Source organism: Aplidium turbinatum, chromosome 8 (assembly GCF_918807975.1).
Source record: "Aplidium turbinatum chromosome 8, kaAplTurb1.1, whole genome shotgun sequence".
Lineage (NCBI taxonomy): Eukaryota > Metazoa > Chordata > Ascidiacea > Aplousobranchia > Polyclinidae > Aplidium > Aplidium turbinatum.
Genome location: NC_137479.1, coordinates 26,015,010 through 26,038,467, shown reverse-complemented (window position 1 = coordinate 26,038,467; position 23,458 = coordinate 26,015,010). Strand labels below are relative to the sequence as shown.

At 38.0% G+C, this 23,458-nt stretch overlaps 1 protein-coding gene across 1 annotated transcript; it reads left to right on the top strand.

Annotated features, from left to right (window-relative positions):
- Window positions 1-15,980: 15,980 nt before the first annotated feature.
- On the top strand, window positions 15,981-17,330 carry LOC145776198 (uncharacterized). The gene is made up of 3 exons (XM_082587601.1): window positions 15,981-16,152; window positions 16,319-16,533; window positions 16,608-17,330. The coding sequence occupies exons 1-3, from the start codon at window positions 15,981-15,983 to the stop codon at window positions 17,328-17,330; spliced, it is 1,110 nt and encodes a 369-aa protein (XP_082443727.1).
- The last annotated feature ends 6,128 nt before the right edge of the window (window positions 17,331-23,458 follow it).

Genomic DNA, 23,458 nt, shown 5'->3' with positions numbered 1-23,458 from the left:
GTTAAATTTATGTAGAATTGCTGACTGTGGGTTATTTCACATTTCCTTTGTTTACGCATGTTCCTCAATTCGCTGTTGCATTATTTCGACGCTGGCTGACTAAAAATGTATTTTCAAATTAATTGACACAATCTTCAATAAAAAGTGAGCTTCGAACTTAGCTTTGTTGATGTAAATGCTGTATTTTTTGTGGATGTAATTTATGAGTCATGTTTATAAACACCCGTAAGCGAAATGACTTATGATGTGGCCTGCATGATATTTGTGATGCGACTTGACACAAATCCACAATTTCAAAAGCACCTAATTTGAACTTAGAAAATTCAGATTATTTCAACAACTTGTTCAATTGTCTTCTCTCTACTAAAAATATTCATACTACAAACTCAATTGTAGACCTAAAATACACAAACGAAGATGTAAACAGCTATTCAAGCAGGCTAAGGTGTTACTTATGAGAAATTTGGTTCCATAAAACTAGAAGCTAGCCATGAGTTTCGGAATGCATTAGTTTAGGATAAAAATGTAAGACAACAAACGCAGTTTTGTTTTTTTCAAATTCGTGTAACAATATTACTCTGATTGTAACTATTTTAGAATCAGTGATTAGCTTACAATAAGATTTGCTCGCAAGTCGTAAATTCTAATCAATGCAATGATTCGGCACACCGCACACACACTTCGTGCGTTCGATCGAGCTCTTTGTTATTTAGAAGTTTGCATGAAATCGGATTAGCACGGTTAATTAAAGGCGGCAAGTTAAATCAAAATTGTCGTTTTTGGGTACCTTTGCAAAAATTGAAATATCAAGTTTAACATATAAAATTTTAAAATAATGAGTTTTCAAACTTATAGACAAATGATTTGCTTTCACACCAGTGCAACTTCTGTTGAAATAGCATCAGCGGATAACACGTAACAGCTGATTGAATTTGATCCAAAAACGGCCCCCCCTTGAGCAGTTAACTTCCAAAAAAACGTTGAAAAGCAAAGGGTTAAAGGGCGAAGCTGCCATCAAGGCCATAACACGATTTTTAAAGAAGACAAATGGCATATTATTACCATCGTAACCAATCAAGGCCGCCTTATCGAAGAACGTCCTACTATTTTGGTATTCAAAAAAGCAATCCTGCTGTTGAGAACTCGATTTAGCGGGAGAAGACAAGCTATATCCCTTAAGGGGCTGAGTGGGCTCAGTCACATGCACAGCCTGATCACGATCCTCAAACACGTTAAAATCAGGAGACACGATACGCCTCTCACAACCACCTAAATTACGTGTAGCTGGGCGATCAGCAACTAGCGGCGCAGAAAACTTTGAAGGGGGCAAAGCATTACTGCTAATGGCGGCCCCGTGACCTGTACGCTCTGGGGGAGGAGTTCGGTTGTAATTTGCAGACCTTGGCTCTACAGCCTTCGGAAGACCCTTAGCCGCGGCCCTGAGACCTCCTGAAACAGCTGGAAAACATGTGGATTGTACAGGTCCACTTACAGATTGAACAGGCGTCTGGAAAAGGTTAGGTAAATTAAACTGCGATTGATGTTCACTTCTGGAATGCCTAGAAGAGCCCTTCCTAGAGCTACGCCGGGAGCCCAACTCAGAACGATATTCAGCTAAAGCTACCTCCTTACGTTGTTCAGCCCTCAACTGTGCGTCTTTGAGTGCGAACTCAGCAGCTCTCGCTTCGGCTCTCGCGGCGGCCTCAGCAGCTCTCGCTTCGGCCTCAACTCGTATGGTCTCAGCTCTCGCTATGGCCTCAGCAGCTCTTGCTTCGGCCTCGGCTTGGATCTGGAGCTCCTCTCGTCTTAGCTGTAGGTTAATTTGTGCAACTATCCGTGACGAGCTCTCAGACATCCTAGTGCTTACATTTGAGGCGCTATCCTCAGGATGTATGTCAGCATCCAACCTATCTGACAACTCACTTTCTTTTTGTTCGAAGTTATTTTTTAACGAGTTAAATTCGGGATCTACCCTATCACGAAGTTCTGCCAAGATTGCAGAGTTAACAATTTTACTCAAAAGAGCATGGAAATGCCTTAATTCCTCTTCTAAAGTAGATAAGTTAGATCTAAAAATTAACAGTTCCTGCTTATCACTCAAAGAACCTAGGGCCACAGAAAGTTTCCCAATTTGAGTCAAAATATCCCGTCTAAGATGCCGGGCCTCTCGAACTGACTTAGCCTCATCGTTAATGGGTCCCTCCCCAGAATGGCCTGCCCGACCGCAAAGAACATCATCAGGCTTAAACTCAGTCGAGTCGACGGCGGTCGAGTCCCTGTCACCACCGAGTGTAGACATATTAAATGTTAGGGCTAAATTTAACAATTAAAAAATTAAGTTACACAAACACACAAATTACAGTAGTTATAAAAAACTTAACTGCAAAGACCGTAAAAATACAAAAAAGAATTTAAATGCACGATACCGTAGCTGTACGAGTATGTGAAGTCCAAACGTCCACAAAACTTGCTTGGATTCTTCCACTTGAATCTTCAAGCACAGATGGATTGCCTTTAATCTTCTTTCTTGCCAATAAATGTCAAAGTTATTTTTCTTCTGTACCAAACTGAGAAGAAATGTCTTTACTTTTTAGCTTAAAGTTCTTCAGTTGCCTACCGAGAAGAAATGTCTTTAATTTTCTTTGCTTCTTTAGACTACCAACCAATAAGATCTTCTTTTATTATTTCTTTGCTTCTAAGTGCTTCTGTGCCAAACACTAGACAGAGAATCGTCTTTTATTTTTTATGCTTCTAAGTGCTTCTGTGCCAAACACTAGACAGAGAATCGTCTTTTATTTTTTATGGTCACAGCGGTAAACCATAATCTCTTCGTGGGAAAATTGTAACGTAAGATTCCCAAATCCGTTCGTCTGCATGCAATGACTTAAAAATAAACACACTTTCGAAACGTCTATTCAAAAGTGTATTCCAGTAAAATTAGCCCGAGGCTATCGAAATGACTGGTGCAACGCCGTACACCTAAAAACTGTCACTACAATACAAATTACTTGGATAAAAGACGGAACCTTTGTCCAGCTAGCAAGCACTAAGCCAACAGTTAAAAGTGCGGCCAACTTTCAAACAATCATTTTACGAATGACCAGAATAGATAGCAATATCTCAAATTCACGTATGCAGTACTGTGACGCAATAAATGAAAGACAATTATGAAGTCATTCCAACAGGTGTTTAAAGCTGATGTAATATTTCCTGTTTAAACAGGCCCAAACAGGCCCAAACAGGTCTGACACAAGTCTATGAACAATGGTGCAATTTCGGCACATTTTCTAGCAAGTTCCATGACGTAATATTCAGTAGACTTGAACGGTTTTATATGACGTTTGATTTGTACAGAGATTGGCCGTAACAACGTTATTGCCTTTCCAGGTATCATACAGATATAGCCTACACGTTATTGCCTTTCCAGGTATCATACAGATATAGCCTACACGTTATCACTATAAAGGAAAACAAAAATCTCAACATTGTTGTTATCGGTCATGTAGGTTCTGAAAAACCTACAACTGAACATAATTTAATTCAAAGACGTAATGACATGGACGACAAGGCTACAAAGGTATGTGTGCTTAGATTTGTAAGTAGACAGGAGCTTACCATTGTACAGAACTAAATTTTTTACCATGTAGTTTGTGTTTTGTATGGTTGAGAACATATTTTAGTTATAGCCCAGCAATGTATTGTTTTAGTTGTTCAACTTATGGTGCAAAGGTTATCCACCGCAGAGAAATTCTTCTCCAGAAAACAATCGTGTGATTTGGGGCCCGAAGATTTTATTGGTATCGGCCACGAATTTTTTTCTTAACGGCCCTAGCTATAAGAATGGTGACTCATTCAAAGACACAACAATGAACAACTTGACAACGACAGTAACAGAGAATGTGATAACTGAGTGATGATAAAAAGCAACGCTGATTATAATGAGAGATGTATTTAAAGCTCCAACATATGCCAAGGAAGGGATGCAAAAAGCTGGCAAGCATTGGTCTAGCAATTATGACATTATACTGAAGTACTGATTCATTCAAAATTGTAAATTACAGCAAGTAAAACCTGTAGTTTAAGACCGCAATTACATAGGTTTTGTAGAAGAAAGATATTACAAATGAGGTCAGGCATACTTCTAATTTAACTAACTGGTTTAATAGCTGTAAATACTAAAACTGCATATTAGAATTACGCGTATATTGCGTGTTATTAATTTCAATTTTTTATGTTTAGAATGTCCTTTGATATCACTTCTGTGGGTGTTTGTCAAGCTGCCACACCAATTTTAGTCGAAGAAAGAACATACAGTATATTCCTGTGATTGCAACTTGACTAACTTTGCAGATTGTTGAATGATGGAAAATAAAAGCAAAAAAGTTTACTGGTTCTGTTTGCTTATAGAATAAAGCGCAATAAAAGGAATTAGTATAAAAGCTTCAATAACAGTTTTGTCGAGCGGTTTTTCAATCATTCTTCAGTCATGAGCCCCACTAAGTCTGCCAACACCACCTGGAATTTTTTCTTCAAAACATTTAACTAACTTAAACTTATCCTCTCTTGTCGCTTTAAAGATAGAGACAACTTGTGTGCAGTGGCGTAGCTAGGGAATGTGCCGCCCGGGGCGGATTCCGATTTTGCTGCCCCTTCAAGAAAAAGCATGTGAAAATGAAATTTTTTTAATTGACTTAAAGTGGAATTATTGTATGTTTTGAACCAGTAGCGTAGCCAGCAATTTTGAAAGGGGGGGTTTTAAGGGCCAGCGGGCGAAGCCCGACGGCATCCTCGCCAAAGACAACACCTAGCGGCGGGGGGTCTGGGGGGCCTCTCCCAGAAAATTTTGAAAAATTACTTTGGATTTGGTGCATTCTAAGAGCATTTTCAACAAAAATGTGGGTATAAATCCCCTAGTATAAATATTCCTGTAAAATGGTGCTGTCCGGTGGCATAGCAAAAGGATAAGATCATGTTTTCTTTGGAATTTTTCGGTAACTTAATAAAGCTAAGTCTCTATGTTTTCTTGTTGCTAATTCCTGGCTGAGATATTTGAATGTTTGGTATTGGCAAGACTCGCTCTTTTAATGGAGTTTCGTTTAAAATTAGGCAAACTTTGTTTTAGAGACATAGAGACTGAAAGCATCATTCTCAATATCGTGACGTCACATGCGTGCCAAAGGTTGGATTGTAACCCCCAAACCCCTCCTCCCCCTTGGCTACGCCACTGTTTTGAACGTTGCCATTCTGTTTGCTTTTATTTTCCGTGTACTTTTGCATTATCAACAAAAAAACCAAAACGTCCTGTCTGAAAGTGCCGCCCCCCAGACGTGCCGCCCGGGGCGGTCCGCCCCCCCCCCCCCCCCAGCTACGCCACTGCTTGTGTGACAAACTTTTATTGGATAAAGTTGCTCAAACTTAAAGCGCCAAACAGTTTTCACTCTTTTATTATTTAAAGCAGGGGTAGGCAACCTTTTTAACACAAGGGTCAGTTAGGAAAATATAATGCTTACAGGAGGGCCGCAGATCAAATAAACACTAATTCATATTTTCAGCTTTTACTAGGAAATCACAAGTTCAAGCGGATATGAAATATCATAGCAGATACACATGTGGATGTTCAAATAGAAGTTAGTGAGAGGGTTGATGCTGGATATTTTGAACTAAATTGTCGACGTTTGGTTCCATGCTAGATGTGCATGTAAACTATCAACCAGGAGACAGTCAGTCAGATTACTTCTCAGCTTGTTTTTCACGTGTTTCATTTTCGAAAGCGATTGCTCACAGGAATACGTACTTCCAAACATGCATAAATATCTCAGTCAGTCAATCTGCGTGGCAAAAGTCTGTTACACCTTGACCATTCCAAAAGGAAAAAAGTCGACTTTGGTCACGTGAAGTGGCTTATTGCAGACTGCAGTAAACCAACCAGACTGAGAATTGTTTAGGATAATATAGGTTAAGAATAAAAAATAGTACATAAAATGTGTAAATAGATACTATCCCTTTTTATATAGTTTTTGATTTTGTTTGAAACGGTTTGTCTGACCTCAGATCACTGAGCTTTTTGTTAGCAACAGCCAGACACAGCAGTATAGCCTACCAATTACGCCAGATGGGTAACTAATGCGCTTATTGTTGATATATAATCCAATCAAAATTTGCGACAACTACTTCGCATTTCGAATAATAGCTTTGAATGTTAACCAGACAATAATTTGATGAAAAATAGTAGCCTAGTTCAAAAATGTTCTTCCGATTATTCTCCTTTGACATTATTCCATCTTTGAGAGCTTGACAGGCAATTTCGCGTACTTGTTGAGGCTTTGAATCACTGATGCATGCCCGGTTACCGAGACACGCTGAGTAAAGTTTCTGATTGCTGGTGTTGTTGGCTGTTAATCATTCCATTCACTAGGTGTCGCTGATTAGAGAGCTGTCTTTGAAATGCGTAGTTAAGCACACCCCCAAGAGCCGAACCAGCGCCGTTCGATCTTGAGGTTTCTTTGTCAAGTGATCCATTGGAGAACAATTCCATTGGATGCAAATCAAGACAACCATTTGCGCCTACCTCTATCAGAGATGGATGGTCTGAAAGCTCTTGATGAAGATATAACTGTATAGCAGCTCAAATTATGCGCTGCTGGCATCCAATATGGGTCAACTATATACAACCAAAGTACCGTTGTCCTAAAATAACCCTCGGCCTTGAGGTTGCAAACTTACGATCCTACTCAAACTACAGTCTACAGCAACGATTGATGATAGCGACAGTCATTAACATTGTACAATTTTTAGGCCAGTGTTTAAGTAGTTAAAAACAAAAGTTTGCAATACCAATTACCTTTAACTAGGTTGCTTACGAGTAAAATTTGATTTTTTTGCACCCTCATCGATCAAGAACTGCATTTTTTCAAGTACCCCAAAAAGTGATCTTGAAAGTGATCTTGATCTTCAATATCACGATCTTGATCTTCAAGATCACATTGTTGGGTGATCTTGATCTTCAAGATCACTTATTCTTGGTGATCTTGATCTTGATCTTCAAGATCACCCAAACGGGTGATCTTGCCCACCTCTGGTTGCAATATTGGAGTAAGCTCTACCTTTTTGAAGATGTAGGCTACTGCACTATACAGCAAGATAAATGTAACTTTAATGGATCCAGGATTGAAGCTGTAAAATAGAAATCACAGGTGTGATGTTGGTGTATTTGAGTTTGTTCCTGGGTTTCAATGATAAACTGAGACATGAAATAAGTGTGTTTAATGTTTATTAGTCAGCAGTCAAGTTTAATTGCACCTAGCAGTACGTGCAAAAAAAATGTGACATGTTTTGAGGTGGAGCATATTTCATCGCACATTTTTTCGGGCACAATTTATCATATTTGGGCAGAATTTCTTTCGCACCCCTAAAACTACACTTCTCCTACATTTACACCTATGGCCGGGGAATTATTCCACCCATTAGGTGCCGGTGCCGCTGAATGGAGAGCAGTGCATAGAATGCGTTGCTCAAGCGCACACCCCGAGACTCGAACGAGCGCCGCTTGTTCTTGAAACTTCTTCGTTCAGGAAGTCACGCGCTAACTAACTGAACTATCGGATTGTCAATGATCTTTTAGAAAGTCCAGTTACCAACAGATTTCAAATTGGATTACCATACGTCCTTTCACGAACATTATTCTCCTTTTTAATGATAATGATTGATTGATTCCTTATCTTTGGACTGTGAAAGATTCATTGAGTTCTGAATCCTGGCAGTTTCGCATATTTGTAGTGGCTTTTGAGACTTTGACGCTGGCATAGCCTAATTCAAAGTGCAAGCTTACCAATTTGGAAAGTTATTCAAGGAACATGTAGGACGAGTCCAAATTACATAAAGTTATCGCGTCGCATATTGCGATTTCGGATATCAAATCATCTTTAGCAGAACTTTACAACAGGTAGGCTACAGTAAAATTTTCAGTAGGCTACTATAGTTCAGTTCAAAGGATTGCCTACAATAAGTCTAGTTAGTACCAGCTTGCTGGACGAGCACTTGTTCTCTTACGTTATATTGCCTACCTCATTATTTTTGCATAGGAAATTTATTTAAAAAAAAATTATTTTTAAGATGTTTTTGTTCACTATTGGAATAGTTTTCTTCATGAAATATTTGTCCAAAAATGCTACAGTCAAGATGAAAAGGTACCCATCATTTTTTTTCAATTATGATAGTCGACACAATTTTCCAGCATACGATAAAAATTGATTTATCGTAATTTTTGTTGCTGAATCTGCATTTTAGTATAAATGTTTTCCATCAGATTAGGTTTTATATCTTTGTAACAAAAATTGGTATTTTCTCATGATTTGAAAGAAAATAGCCTATAGCAAAACATTTTAGGCGTCGTCATTAAAAAAGTAGGACACACTTTTGGTTTTCAAGAAAGAAGAGGGAGCGAGGTAATTCTCACACGGCACTGGCCACGCGTAATGGAAGTTTAGCTATCACATTGATGCATGCACTTACTAGATGGGAGGTTAGAAACCGCAGACCACATGATCAACGAATGTGCCATTTTCAACCCACTTAAAGGAGTGGTGGGATGGTCGTTCGCTTTCCAATCATGCAATCCTGATTCGACTCCCGGCTTAAACTGGTTGTTGAAGAATACCGCTCACCTCTACCCAGGATGTAATAAAATGGGTGGGCGTAGTTGCTGAAGGAAAGGCGGCCGAGAGAAAGGAACTCGGCACCCTACTCTCATTTGTGCTGAAAGCTTAGTATAGGCTACTGAGAACCTTCTTCTCATCCCCCGATGCTTGGATCAAGTCCTTTAAAGGAGTGGAAGGCCAACGTGTCTTGGATGATGAAACCAAACACTGGCTGCCATCTTTACTCCTTAGTCTGGGAACAGCGTAGTCTGGGAACATCGTAAAACTGGAGTGGTAAAAGAATAGACCCCCGGTACCCCATAGGCTCATACGACGAAGTAAAATAACTTTTAAAAGTGTGTATGCGGACTGGATTCCTTAAACTTACATTACAAACAATAAACGATTTGTGAAGCGTCTGTTGGAAAAAATCATAATCAGTGGTAAACTAAAAAAATGCATCTTGCTTGCGGCTAATGAAATGTATACATTAACTGCAAGAAGATACAAAACAATTGCTCTACAAAATATTTTGTTTCTGGGAAAAAATAAACCGTGTTTCCTGCAAGAACTCCATTGCTGCAAGCTGTGCAATCTGTTGTACGTGTTCAGATGAAAAGGAAGAACAAAGTTTTATGGCACGCTTTGGTTTGCAACACACCATGCTTTATCATCAAGTTTTGCTGCTGTAGCAGCTTACAAGAAAAAAACGTAATTGCTTGAAGTAGGCTAAGCCATTTTGCACAAATAATCACGATCATTCAGTTTTTAAGTGAAACAAGCAACAATACACAACCCGTCACTCTTCAGAACAACGAAATCTTTTTCATGTAGATTGAGCTTTCACCGAAGCAAGGTTGGCTTATGAACATGCAAGCCACAAAGCTTCTAACATTATTGAACAACCAAACCTTGAAGTTTTCAGAAGTAAAACCTCTCTAAAATAACTTGTAGAGTAGGCCTATCTAGTGATGGGCAACCAGATTATGGAGCGGTTAAATCTATGTTTTCATTCAAAAGAAAACACTCTACAAGTAATTTAATTCGAAACGAAACTAAATCAAGATAAAAAATTGTGTCAAAATGATTGATTGTGAAACTCTTTAATCTAAGACTGAGGTTTCTTCTTTGAAAGCTTAATCCTGGCAGTTTCACATACTTGTGTTCAGAGTTTTGAGGGACTTGATATGTATTTTTTTTGAACACTCAACCCGCTTTGCAAGTTCAATCGTATCCGTTTGGTTTTCACTCATTTCAAATTTTGACTTGTCACACAAATCCTAACCTTTCACGATTATGATTTGTCTAATTCGACTTGGCCATGAAGTGGTTCGATTCCGCATGATTGGCTGTAGGCCTACCATCAAATGCATTTGGATTTACATCCTAAAAACTAACTTCCCAACAATTAAAGGGCCTACATCAATGTGATGGCTAAGCTATCATTACGCGTGACCATTGCCGTGCAAGCACCTTCTTACCTCCTCCCCGAAAACAACCACTGTGTCCAGATGATTTAATGATAGCGCCATAAACGTTTTGCGGTCGTGTTTCTCAGACCATTGATTTGTTCAAAAGTGGGATGAAGAAGCAGTGGCGACTCTGGCACTTGGACTGCTCTTGTTTTAGCCCGAGTAGTAAAATAATGTAATTGACAAGCAATAACCACATTTCACTCCAGCAGTTTACCACAATACAAGGAGCCTGCTTGACGCATTATTTTACCTATTATCACGAGTAGGCTTAAAAAAAGCAAAGTAGCCTATCTTGCTGGTGCTATGCAGACATAAGTAAATGTAACCAATACGTTAAATACAAAAACATACAAAACAACTGCTCTGCAAAATGTTGGTTCCGGGGAAAAATCGACCACGTTTCCTGTAAGAGCTCGATTGCTGCAAGCTCTACAATTTGTTGTACCGGTACGCGTTCAGATGAAAAAGAACAACAAAACTGTATGGCGCGCTTTGTTTTGCAACGCATCATATGTTTTATAATCAATCTTTACTGAAGCAGCTTACATTAAAAAATTAACGGTATGAAGTAAGACACCGTTGACAAATAATTATGATGATTTATTTTTAAGTGAAACAGAAACAAAACACAACCCATCACTGATCAGAATGAACCATTCTTTATGTGGATTAAACCTTCAAGAAAGTGAGTGTGAACGTGCAACGTATTACCACAATGCCTCTATAACATTACTGAAGAAGTAAACCTTGGCGTTTTAAGAAAAGTAAAAGCTTTGTAGAATGAGCGTGTAGAGCAGCGGTTCCCAAACTTTTTCAGCTTGTGGCACACTAGAAAAATTATAAAATGCTTGCGGCACACTTAGGCTAGGTACAAGAGAAGAAAAGTTGCTTTAAAAAAAATTATTTTCACGTGTTAATGGGATGGATCGATGGATGTGCTTGTGACTGAAACGAGGTTGCATTGTTGACAAATATACTCGCGTTTCATCGTCAATTCAAAGCAGTCTCTCTCGTTTACAGCTTTTAATTTCAGTCCAAACAGAAAAGCCATGTTCAAATAGCCATGAAGATGCAAATGGCAATATAATTTTGATTGCTTTTGCACCGATCATGGAATAGGATTTGAAAGCAGACAGCCAAAACTCATCCAAGTTTTTTTGTGGAAACAGCGTTTGAAAAAACGGGTTGTTTCGTAAATCATTGAGCTGTTCTTCTTCTGCAGAAAGATTGTTTGATTCATTGCTTCCACATGGTGGGAAGTAATGTTGCAGTGCAAGCTGAAGTCCAGACAATGTGCTCATAATTTGCGGGATGATTTCTTGTTAATGAGTTGATTTATTAAGAGCAGGAAACGAATCAAAGACTTTTATCGAGACCTTTATTTTTCCCCTGCATTGAAGGACAACCATCAGTACAAACGCTCACGCAGTTAGGCTACTCCATTTCAACTCAGAAAGCAAAATATTTTCATCTACCAATTTGAATATGTCTTCTCCTTTGGCTGTGCCCTTCATTTCTTTGCAAAACAAACATTCATTTACCTTTTTGTTTCATAGTTAATGAAGCGAATAAAAGCCAGCAGATGAGATTTCCCAGTTCTGTCATTAGATTCGTTCTCCCTGTCTGTATCAACAAAGTAGTCACGAACTTGATTCTTTTAGTTTAAATCTGAGGATAGCTCTTCTACTGTATGCTTCGTGAAATTGTGTTATTTGACAACGAAACTCCAACTTTTTTCGGGGCAGCTCTACCAAGCATTTCTTCAACAACAATGGCTAATGCTGATCCAATTACTCATTCTGTGTGTGATTTTTTACGTTTTGCCAACAAGCGTGCCACTTTGTAACTTGCAAATTGCAATCAGTCCTTTTTCCTGCAGCTTGAGGTAGATTATTTTAATAGTTATACAGTTCTTTTCTAAAATTCCAAAAAGAGTCGCGGCACACTTGAGAATCTCTGGCGGCACACAGTTTGGGAATCACTGGTGTAGAGACTGACGACGAATCTGACTTGACGACTGAACTGACGACAAATCTTCTTTGGAGGTTTAATTCTGGCAGCTTCATATACTTTTAGAAGCTTTCAAATACTGGCCCAAGCCAGTCAGTGAGGTTGGTGGAATGGAGCTTCCATTAATTTTGTTGGTGTAAGCCTTTACAAGTATGTGAAACTACCAGGAAGAACCTATCAAAGGCTTTGTCAGTCCGAGGATAAAAATTCAAAACCATCCAACCTTGTTGTCTGTGAATTGTTCCATCTACTAGGTGCCTCTTATGTGAAGAGCAGTTTTTGAGATGCATTGTTCCACCCTACATTCTACACTTCCATACCTGAACTAACGCCATGTAATCTTGCTTTCTCCTCTTTTATGGTCTTTCGCTGCCGTCCTTGTTGTGCGAATTATTTGTGTTTGTTATATTTGTATAATTTTTGTTTGTTTTTTGCCAACAAAACAAAATAAACTGAACTGGTTCACAAATCCAACGCCCAACCGAGTTATTTGGCGGACGATTAAAGGAAATGCAAATAGAACAGATGCAAAATGCTTCCGAAATGTTTTTGATCTAAACGCTCGGAATCCTGATTAACCAGTCACGTACAGCAAAACAAAATATTTAGAAGATATCACTTTCAGATAATACTGCATTTGTTTGGTCTTAAAGCTTTGATGCATCTGCTTCAAGATTCAATGCAGAATACAGACTTGTCTTCGTTACCACGCAGGCGCACCGATGGCAATGCTCCTCCCTTCCATCGGTTAAAAGAAAAAAATTTGCATGCATAAAAGCGGAAGTTTTATGCATGGGTTTACGTCGTAAAACAAAAAAGAAATATAACTTAAATTCATACATTCAAGTCGATGGCTTTGTATTTTTAAGCAATCAAGTTGGAACAACTGTTTGTTTCAAGTAAGTACAAGATCTTTGTTGCGGTCAGAATTTAATCTTTGTTTTTTTAGTTCTGACGTAGATTAGTAAAGCTTAGTGTGGCCTTGCGTTTTGCTTGCCATTGTTTTCTGAAAATATCGGCTAATTGTTTTCCTTGTGGTACGTTTATGCAGGTACAGCTAAAAGTTTTAAATTTACATTTATTTAGTTTCTTTTTTGGCAAGATTCAACGTTGTAAAACAGAGACAATGTAATAAAAACGCTTCTGTTAAGCGTACCGTAGCCTTTGTACAAGATTTTACACTCATGAAACTATAATTTCATTTATATACTGTATGTCATTGGACAACATATAGACTAGCTTCGTATTTTCTTTAATCCAAAGATCGAACCGGATTAAACGTAGGCTACTCACTCTCATAAATTTTAACAAATAAAACTTGCTTCTTTTTACAACATATCTCAATTGAATGTAAATTCAAAAATTATTTGGACCAACTAGCCTTCTTTTCCCCAAAAAAGGCTGAAGGTCTTAAGACAGCTTGTTTTTACTTAAATTTGTCTCTGGATTTTGTAGATCCTGGAAGAGCTTCCATGCACGTGGTAAATACTAGCTTGCAACAATTTTCGGCTCAAAAAAAGTCATGTGCTTGAAAACGGCAAAGTCAGTTTTTGTTTGTATTTTAGGTTACAAGAAAATAGTTCAACTCATCAAAGTATTCTGAAAAAGAAGACATCCCAATATTCGTCATTGGCCATGTGAATAAGAAAATGGACCAAACCAATCACAACGTAGCCTATTCTTCGAAAGAAGACAGAGATGAATAGAAGCCTGAGTTTAATTTGGAGTATTTAAGAGCCGGAGTCGGACTTCGGCCAGAGTCATAGTGGAGCAGGAATCTGAAATTCTTGACAAAAACAGAAGCCGGATTGGAGCCGGAGTTTGATTTCTTTGCCAGTTCATAGGCTACTTTTAACATGGAAATATTTGCGTTGTACTTGGAGCAGTTGATATTTTTGTGTAGTTCTATGGTTTATTTTCAAAGCAGTAATTATTTCATCATGACAGACTGACAGAGGATAGGAAAGGCATAAGTGTTGTAGGCCTACGTAGAAGGCTAAACAACAAATCTGGATTATGGTTTATGTCATGCATTTGGAGTCGGATTAGAGTTTGGAGTCTGTTGTTGAGCTGCTGAGGAAGAATCTGCAAAAGTAGGCTACTTGAGTTTACGAACTATTCACTTTCCGTATTTTGGGCTTTTCAAGCTCACATTTCACTTTCAGCAACAATGTAACTATGTTGGCAACATTGCACCATGGGGGTAGGGTAGCCACGGGGGGAAGGGCTTGAGAGAGCAATTTCCCTCTAAAATTTTATCTTTCCCCTCAAATGGAGTTTTAATGCTATTAGAACGTTTCAATGACATTGTATGACATGTTGAATGACGTTTCATTAATTTTTGGCTGCATTTAGTAGCTATATTTTTAAAATGCTTTATTTGAAATATTAAAATGTTTGCCCCCCTCAGCCAAAGTTCCTTTGCCGCGCTAAAATTTTCTTTTTACCTACGTCACTGCATCGCAGTGCAGAACTACGGTTTGTGAATGTTTTGCTTTCAACCATTGCGACTTATGTAAACAGACCTTGCCGATGCTTGAAACTTTTAAAGTGGCTGCAGATAGATGCAATTTTGGCTTTGACCTCAAAACTAAATAGGCTATAGCCCACATTACATAGAAGCCCAGTAGCGTAGCCAGGAATTTTGAAAGGAGGGGTTTTGACAACCCAGCGGCGGGGGTGTGGGGGGCCTCCCACAGAAAATGTAAAAAATTACTTTGAATTTGGTGCATTCTGAGAGCATTTTCAACAAAAATGTGGGTATGAATATTCCTGCAAAATGGTGCTGTCCGGTGGCATAGCAAAAGGATAAGATCATGTTTTCTTCGGCATTTTTCGGAAATAAAGCTAGTCTCTATGTTTTCTTGTTGCTAATTCCTGGCTGAGATGTTGGAATGTTTGGTATTGGCAAAACTCGCTCTTTTAATGCAGTTTTGTTTAAAATTAGGCAATTTTTTTTTAGACTGAAAGCATCATTCTCAAGCATAAAGAGACTGAAAGCATCATTCTCAATATCGTGACTTCACACGCGTTCCAAAGGGGGGGGGGGGGGTTGTAACCCCCAACCCCCCCCCCCCCCCCCCCTTGGCTACGCCACTGCAGCAGCCTACATCTCTTTGAATTGATCATTTTAAAAATCCAAATTGCCAAAATGTTATCAATAAATCTCAAATCACAAAAAAACTCCGAGTTTTATTTCAAAAAACAACAAATCTTATCTTGTTAACAGTGCTACCTAATGATCTATGAATTTCCAGCACCTATACCAAATGCTAGTCCAATGTTTGTATAAATGACTGCATATACTGTATTATAGAACAAGAAAATGAAATATCTTCTGACAGGTGTCAACCCCACAACAATGCTTGCTATGAACGATTCGGTTAGGGGAGACCGAGGATAGTTCGGACGCGGGGTTACCTCGGATAAGGCATTTGACGTCACAGTAGAGTATTGTTAAATCACGTTTACCGAAGCTTTGTGGCTCCATTACAAATCAGGATAAAGTTTGCAAGTATGTCTGGTTTATTTAGAAAGTTGAGGTCGAAAAAGTAACTTTATCAGTGATATTAAGATTTAAAAATTGTACGTGTAAGATCATAATTCTGTTGCAGTTAACCAAAACAAACTTTTTATTGATTGAGGTTGTAGTTAAAAAGCAATACTCTGATAAGCAAGTGATGATTTTGACCAGCAGTTAATCAGGCAGCCATATTTTTTTCATTTATGTGTACTGTGTAGTCACGTGGTCGGGGATACTTCGGCCACAATGGCCGAAGTATCCCCATGGAAAAAATCAAACTTAAACATAATCTTATTTTCATATCTTTTGAATAATGTATTGGATTTTAAAGACATAATGGTGCGGACATACAAAAGAAAAGCAAATATTGAATATGCCTCCTCTGAGAGAATGAAGCTAGCCGTTTTGGCAGTGGTTGAAAAGGGATACTCCTACAGACAGTGTGCCGACCAGTATGGAGTAAATAAGTCAACTCTTTCAGATTACGTGCAACGCCATAGAAGAAATGGTGGCTTAGCATCATATTTTCCTAATTTTAGGCAGAAACAAGTCTTTACAGTGGAGATGGAAACAGCTTTGGCAGACTATCTTCTGAATTGTTCTAAAATGTTTCATAAAAGCCACTCGCCGATTCGCGTACGAATACGCCATTGAAACCGCGGTAAAACTCCCAGAGTCATGGAAATTAAACCAGACTGCTGGAGAAGACTGGCTTTCCGGATTTATGAAACGAAACCGAAATTTAAGCCTCCGAAAACCAGAAGCCACCTCTTTAGCCCGGATGACGAGCTTTAACAGAACGAACGTGACGCTATTTCAAAATAACCTTCGTGAACTGTACGAGAGATATCAGCACTTTAAGTCATCGGAAATTTACAATCTAGATGAGGTAATTGTTGATTGTTTTATGTAAAATGTAGTTGCCTACAATAATATCCGATTAAACGAACCCCATTTGTTTAGACTGGAATTACCACCGTAACAAAGCTTCCCAAAGTTGTTGGTCAACGTGGAGCAAGCCAAGTTGGCCAAGTAACGTCTAGAGAAAGAGGAGAGCTCGTGACCCAAGTTGGCATCATCGGTGCCAGCGGAGTAGCACTGCCGCCAGTTGTTTGGGTATTTCCAAGAGTAAGGCAAAACCCAGTACGGATACTTTGCGGACTTTCAAGTGGATCTATGGCTTTGGTTCATAAATCAGGCTGGATGACATCCGAAAATTTTATTCATGTCCTGGAGTTTTTTGTCAAATTTACCAGGTGCTCCGAAGAAAACAAGGTATTGCTCATCATGGACAACCATGAGTCGCATTTAAGCTTCAAAGGAGTTGACTATGCTAAAAATAATGGGATTGTCCTACTAACACTGCCACCCCACACATCCAACAAACTTCAACCATTGGACAAAACAATATTTGGCCCGTTTAAATCCTTTGTCAGTCAAGGGATTGATGACTGGATGATTGCCCACCCAGGTCAAGTCATTTCAATATATGATCTTCCAAAAATAGCCTTGCAATCATGGGATCGAGCCGCGACACCAGTGAATATTAAATCTGGCTATCTATCCACCGGAATTTGTCCTTTTGATCAGAACATATTTTCGGACGACGACTTCTTGTGTTCTTTTGTCTCCGACCGTCTGAACCTGAATCTGACAATCGACCTTCAGAAGCAGCCGACAATTTGATGCTTGATGAACCTATTGCAGTTCAAGTAGAGGCTTTCACCGAGCCCAGTCAAGAAGAACAGGAGTTTGATATAAACCCAAGTAATGAAGATCTCACACGACTGTCGAGTAGTGAAGATCTCCCACGACCGTCGAGTAGTGAAGATCTCCCACAACCGTCGAGTAGTGAGGATCTCCCACGACCGTCCAATACCTCTTGTTCAATTCAAGTTACGCCAGAATGCATAAGACCATATCCTAAATCTGGGGAACGAAAGCAAACTTCAAGAAAGGGAAGAAAAAGAGGTCGATCTTTTATTGCTACCAACACTCCTGAAAAAAATAAATTGGAAGAGCAGGAAAAACAAAAACAACCCAAAAAATTATCGACCCAAACAACAAAAAAAAAAAAGAGGCAGCCAAAACGAAAACTTTTGATCGAGAGTTCTTCTAGTGATGAATCATAGCATCTTTTCACATATAAACTAGGTGGGCAGTTGCCCACCTAGTCCCTTTGCTTGCCCCCCTAGCCCTTTCTTTGTCCCCCTAGTTTGAAACTAGGTGGGCAACTTTTAAGACTTAATTTTTGTGCTAAATCCAAGTTTTATCCAAGTTAAAGAATGAACAGCTAAATGGAAAGCTTCAGCATACATTTAGAACTTATCAGCCTACCTTTGACCTTACGGATACTTATAATATCCTTATTGTTCCAATCAAGCAGATTAATTAGCAATTCGTGTTGTGAGTACCTCAAATTTTGTGTGAGATTCTAAATGTCTGAATTACTGAAGTTTGTTTCCTGATTTTCATCAAAATAAAATACCAGCTGTTTAGAATCATCTACTTCTGCAAAAATTCAACTCATTATAATATCTTTGCAGTTGTGTTTCATAGATTATCGTAGTTGTTTCTTTTTACTAGTACAAAAGACCTCTGCAACTAAATGTTGCTAGATTAAATTTTATTACATTATTATTTATAAAATATTGTGGGCGGGGATGAATATAGGAATCAATTATGTGTCTCAAAAGTGTAGTCTAGGTATAATATTTTTATTTATTTGTATCAGACAAGGTTGTCCATGTTATAACCAAAACACAAAAAGACAAGACGTAAGGAGTCACTTGGATGACATGTGCAACATATTATTGTAGTGCTTAAAATATGTGGTTTTATAGAAAGCGTCTGAGGACATTAATGCTATGATAAAAGAATTGAGAGATTTGTAACAACGTTGCACAAAGGCATAAACTGTTTTCCCCAATAGAGCATCAAAAGTTATAACATTTGCATTAACTTGACATTCACGTGCACTACAGTATAGTAAAGCGAGGCATACTGTGTAGAATTCGAAATGAGTCATTATAGGCAATTCTAATCCGATTGATCGAAGAACGGCGATAATTGTGCCAAAGTTAAATATGCCTTTTTACACACAATTTGCCTAGGAAATCTACATTTTTAAGCTTACATGTTTTACGCTCGGGAAAAAATGACCTTTTTCCCATCATTTACGCGCGAAAAGTGCCCTTTTTAACATAACTCTCGTGCTAAAAGTGCCCTTTTTTGAAAATTTGCCCACCTAGTTCCAATTTGTGAAAAGATGCTATGTGATGAATCGTTGACCTCTGAAATAATGCATTTAAGTGATGACATGTCTAGTGAAGAAGAGTGTCCACCACCTATTTCAAAAGAAAAACCAGAAGTGAAGGACTTTGTACTGGTCAAATATGATTCAAAGAGGAATAAACCGGTTTTTTGTGTTGGTGAAGTGGTCGATTTCGAAGAATCTAACAATGACGGAGAGGAACAAGAACTTGACATTAAATTTTATAGAAAGAACTCCAAAAGTCGCAATTCATTTGTTGAACCACAAGTCGAAGATATCCACGCTGTTGAAAGTACAAGGGTTGTCATGGTGTTGCCAAACCCTGTACGAATCGGAGGATCTAAGCGTCAAATAGCCGCCCAAAGATTTCCTATTGACCTTTCATGCTATAACATGCGCTAATATTCTAATGTTAACTAATGCTGTTGATAATTTGTTGGGTTTTCATTCTGTAGGCCTAATAGCTGTCAAATAAACTCAAAACGTCTGCATCAAATTGCTGTCCGAGATGACCCCAGGCATGTCCGAAATTACCCCGGTACCGGGGTGACTTCGGACATTTGAGGACCGTAGAGATTATGCTTTTTATAAGCATTTCCGGTTTGCTGAAACAAACGATACTCCTACCCTTTTTCGGCAAAGCTTTAGGGTTTACAACAAAATAACATTTACGAACTTGCTGTGTAATTTAAAAAAAATATGGGCTGTTTTCAAAAAATCGTCCGAGCTATCCCCGGTCTCTCCTACATGTTTTGTAATACAAAGGAATTTATTTTCACACGAGTCAGTTCAATCATAAATAGCTAAAAATCGATTTCGATCAGCTAGCAGCTGGATCATCTTCAGTTAAGCTGAAACCAAACAGCACAAAAAAATGAAATCATGAAAGTGCAAAAGAACGAAAAAATGAAAAACGTTTCACTCTTGCTACGTCAAAGAATTGATGGAAAAAATGATGACGGAAAAAATGAAAAAAAGTTGATGACTCCTGAATTGTAGTAGTTTCGGTTCTTCTAATAAGTCTTCTGTTCTGTGGGTGTTTCTAAAGCTAAACCAACTTCTCAAGCAAAAGAACAAACATACTATTTTAGGATTGCAAAAGGTTGCAAAAGGTTAGTAACCTTACAGATTGTACTTGGGATAAAAATAAACTGACAAAACGTACAATTAAGTCTGTTGTGTTTCAAGATTGCCAGATAGCACGGATAAAAGATCTTTTTTAATTTTTGATTTGATTGTTTTTGAAAAATTAAACCAAAAGCCTCCAAAAACTTAATCTTGCAGTGTTTGAAAATGTTAAATAGGTTCAGCATAAGCATTGTAATAAATACAACTAAACAAAAAATTAAATTAAGATTGGCAACATTGTACAGTAGATACATCTTCACAAAACATGGACTACTGGTAGGCATAACAGTTCATAAGCGTACACGATTCAATTAATTCGTGTAGCAAACAATATGTTTTGTAAAGTGGCCTACTAGAAAAAAATGGTCAGTGGTAAGCTAAAAAAAAACTAATCATCTTGCGTGTGCTGTTGCATACTTACAGAAATGTATACATTAACCCTTTGACGCACATAAGGTACTGGAAATAAATTTTCAGTCAACCATTGTATTATTATGGTTAGTGGTGTTGTTTAAAAGGACTTTTGAAGAAATTTTTAAAAAATTATGTGTAGTAAGAAAAATAATGTATGGCACGTATGTGTGCCATTGTGCCTCAAGGGTAAAGATTTTGTCTATTTTCTTAGCACCAGTCTGTGTTGCCAAAATGGCAATAGAAACGGTAGAACTGTTATATGGTTTTCAACAGCAGCCTGATAACCAATGCAAGGTTTTGCAGATCACATTGATTTAATCACAAACAATGAAATAGACAAACAACGCACCACAAAGACACTGAAAACACAGATAAAAAGTGTGGAATCCAAATGAAATCTGCAAAGTAGAATTTTGAAAACTAGTAAGAACACTCAACACAACATTTGACTGATTAAAAATTAAGCAACCTTCAAGTTCTATGCAAATATTATTACCATGCATTGTAGAGACTTAGGAAACTGACTTCATGACCTTGAACCATCTGGTTCACTAACATAAAGTAAGAGAATGGACACAGCAAATATATATAATACAGTATTCTGAGGTAAAAACAATCACTGCAGATTGAAAAAAAGGTGTACAAATCATTAGAGGATCTATAGCCACCTGAATCAATGTAAAATGATGATGAATTTAGGATACAATTCCCAAGATATTGATAAAAATTGTGCATTGGTTTTAAAATCACATCATACAACATGCATACTATACTATAAAGATTTGTGGTATGCATTGAAACAGTCTCTGTCTTTCACATAGAATAGATGATTACAACAAATACAATATCCAAACATTGGTTGTTGGTCCGATTATATGTTTTCCGAGTAGTGCACAACTTGCATTGCATTCTGTCTTCCACCTTTTCCATTGTATGTTTCATATCAACTGATGCCATGGAGCGACTTCTTTTGGAGGTCATGATATCTGATGATGCGACTGCTCGTTTCCTGTTTGTGAATGTTCCAATCATACTCCTCACAACAAGTCGTCGAAATGTTTTAGAGTCAAGGTTGCTCATATCAGGATTTTCATCACATAGTTTGTTGTAAATAACAAATGCATTATTTACAGCAATGTCCATTAGGTCAAACACAAATCGCAAGTAGTATTTGATTCTGGACTTGCCATCAAATTGATTTGTCACTTTTTTTTTATTCATTATATCTACGCCACCCATGTGCTGATTGTAATGCTAATTGCTTCACAACATCTGGACAGGCAATCAGATTGTTTCGAGCTTGATCCCTTCTTTCTTGTTTCACTTCATCCAATGGAAAAGCTGTCAAAAAGTTTGATACAAAGTTGATGGCTTTGTTGTCCATCCACTTCACAAAGTATATATACAAGATTTTTAGCTTGAAACCAAGCAACATCCCCTCTCTTCATGCTCTTGTCAGCAAGGACTTGTGATTTTAGCAAATGCTTCCTATTGGATCTCACTGTGCCAGTACTGAAAACATTTCTTTTGGAAAGGGCATCCTGCAGTCCGCAAATAACACACGATTGACAGCGACTTCACTCAAATGGAAAACTTTTTGCCTTTTAGCCATATTGTTATTTTGAAAACACTTAGTTTGCACTAATAAAACATGAAAATAAGCTCAGTATCAGGTTACTTTGCAGGGTCTGCTACTATTCGGCGAGTCCGATTCGGCGAGTCCGATTCGACTAGTCCGATTCGGCGAGTTCCCTATTCGGCGAGAGCCTTTTTCGGCGAGTGCCCTATTCGGCGAGTTTTTGAAATTTTTGAAAAGAAATTATTGGGTACCGTAGCCTAATTATAATTGCCGTTTTTACATTGTTTTAACGTCGCTAAACGTTGAAATCGTGCAGAAAGGAATAAAAATAAAATGTTTGAACTATTAAATTAAAATTCGTCATGTCAATTCAGTTGTTTTTATTTCTGACCATCATATGAAAAACAATACATGTCAACATAGCAAAGGTAGAAGCGACAAAACGCGAACGTTAAAACGTGCTTGTGACCGAAGTAAGTTATTGAGTTGAAAGAAATTTGGCACGAAAATGTTACAAAAAAAAAAAAAAAATCATGTTTATGTCTATAAGTTAGTACTTTTGAATAGTTAAAATGATTAGTTTGGATCAACAAATGTGTGGCCTGCAGCTTGGATTGAAAGGAAATTATCGGGTACCGTAGCCTAGTTATCCCAACCAGCAAAAATTTGTTCCAAGAACACAGTTCATTTTTACATTGTAGTAACAGAATGATAAGGCTAAACAAATGTGTGGCCTATCGTGTTAACGTCGCTAAACGTTGAAATCGTATAGAAAAGGGAGCTTTTGCTGACTAGGATACTTTGAAACTTTCACAGAAGCCTTTCGATTTGTTCCAAGAACCCAGTTAGCCTAACAGTTCATTTTTACATTGTAGTAACAGAATGAAAAGGCTAACCAAATGTGTGGCCTACAGCTTGGATTGAAAGGAAATTATCGGGTACCGTAGCCTAGTTATCCCGACCAGCAAAAATTGCTGTTTTTACATCGTTTTAACGTCGCTAAATGTTGAAATCGTGTAGAAAAGAGAACTTTGCTGACTAGGATACGTTGTGTTGTAAAATTACGTTTAGTCTACATTATGTTCCTACGTTCTGGTTTCCTTGCCTAGAGCGCTTCACGTTGATTGTTTTCTCAGTACGCGTTCAGTTCTCAGGTTAGCGCTCAGTTCTCAGTTTTCTCATTGTGTGAAACAGATCTACTTTGTTCGCTTTATATTTATGGTTTGTGTTTTGTAGGTACACTTCGTTTCTTAGTTTTTTAAAACTCAATAAATGGATGTTACACGTTGAAGCTGAGAAACATTCACAGAAGCCCTAAGATTTGTTCCAAAAACCCATTTAGCATAACATTTGATTTGTACATTGATTCAACGTCTGAATACATTATCTTAAAAATGCAACGTATCGTAGGGCTTCTTT

Bases quoted from the DNA above. Each gene is read 5' to 3' on its own strand.
- LOC145776198 (XM_082587601.1), top strand. From the start codon at position 15,981: ATGGTGCGGACATACAAAAGAAAAGCAAATATTGAATATGCCTCCTCT. The intron at 16,153-16,318 runs GTGGCTTAGCAT...TAAAACTCCCAG, and splicing joins GCAACGCCATAGAAGAAATG to AGTCATGGAAATTAAACCAG. The intron at 16,534-16,607 runs GTAATTGTTGAT...CCATTTGTTTAG, and splicing joins AAATTTACAATCTAGATGAG to ACTGGAATTACCACCGTAAC.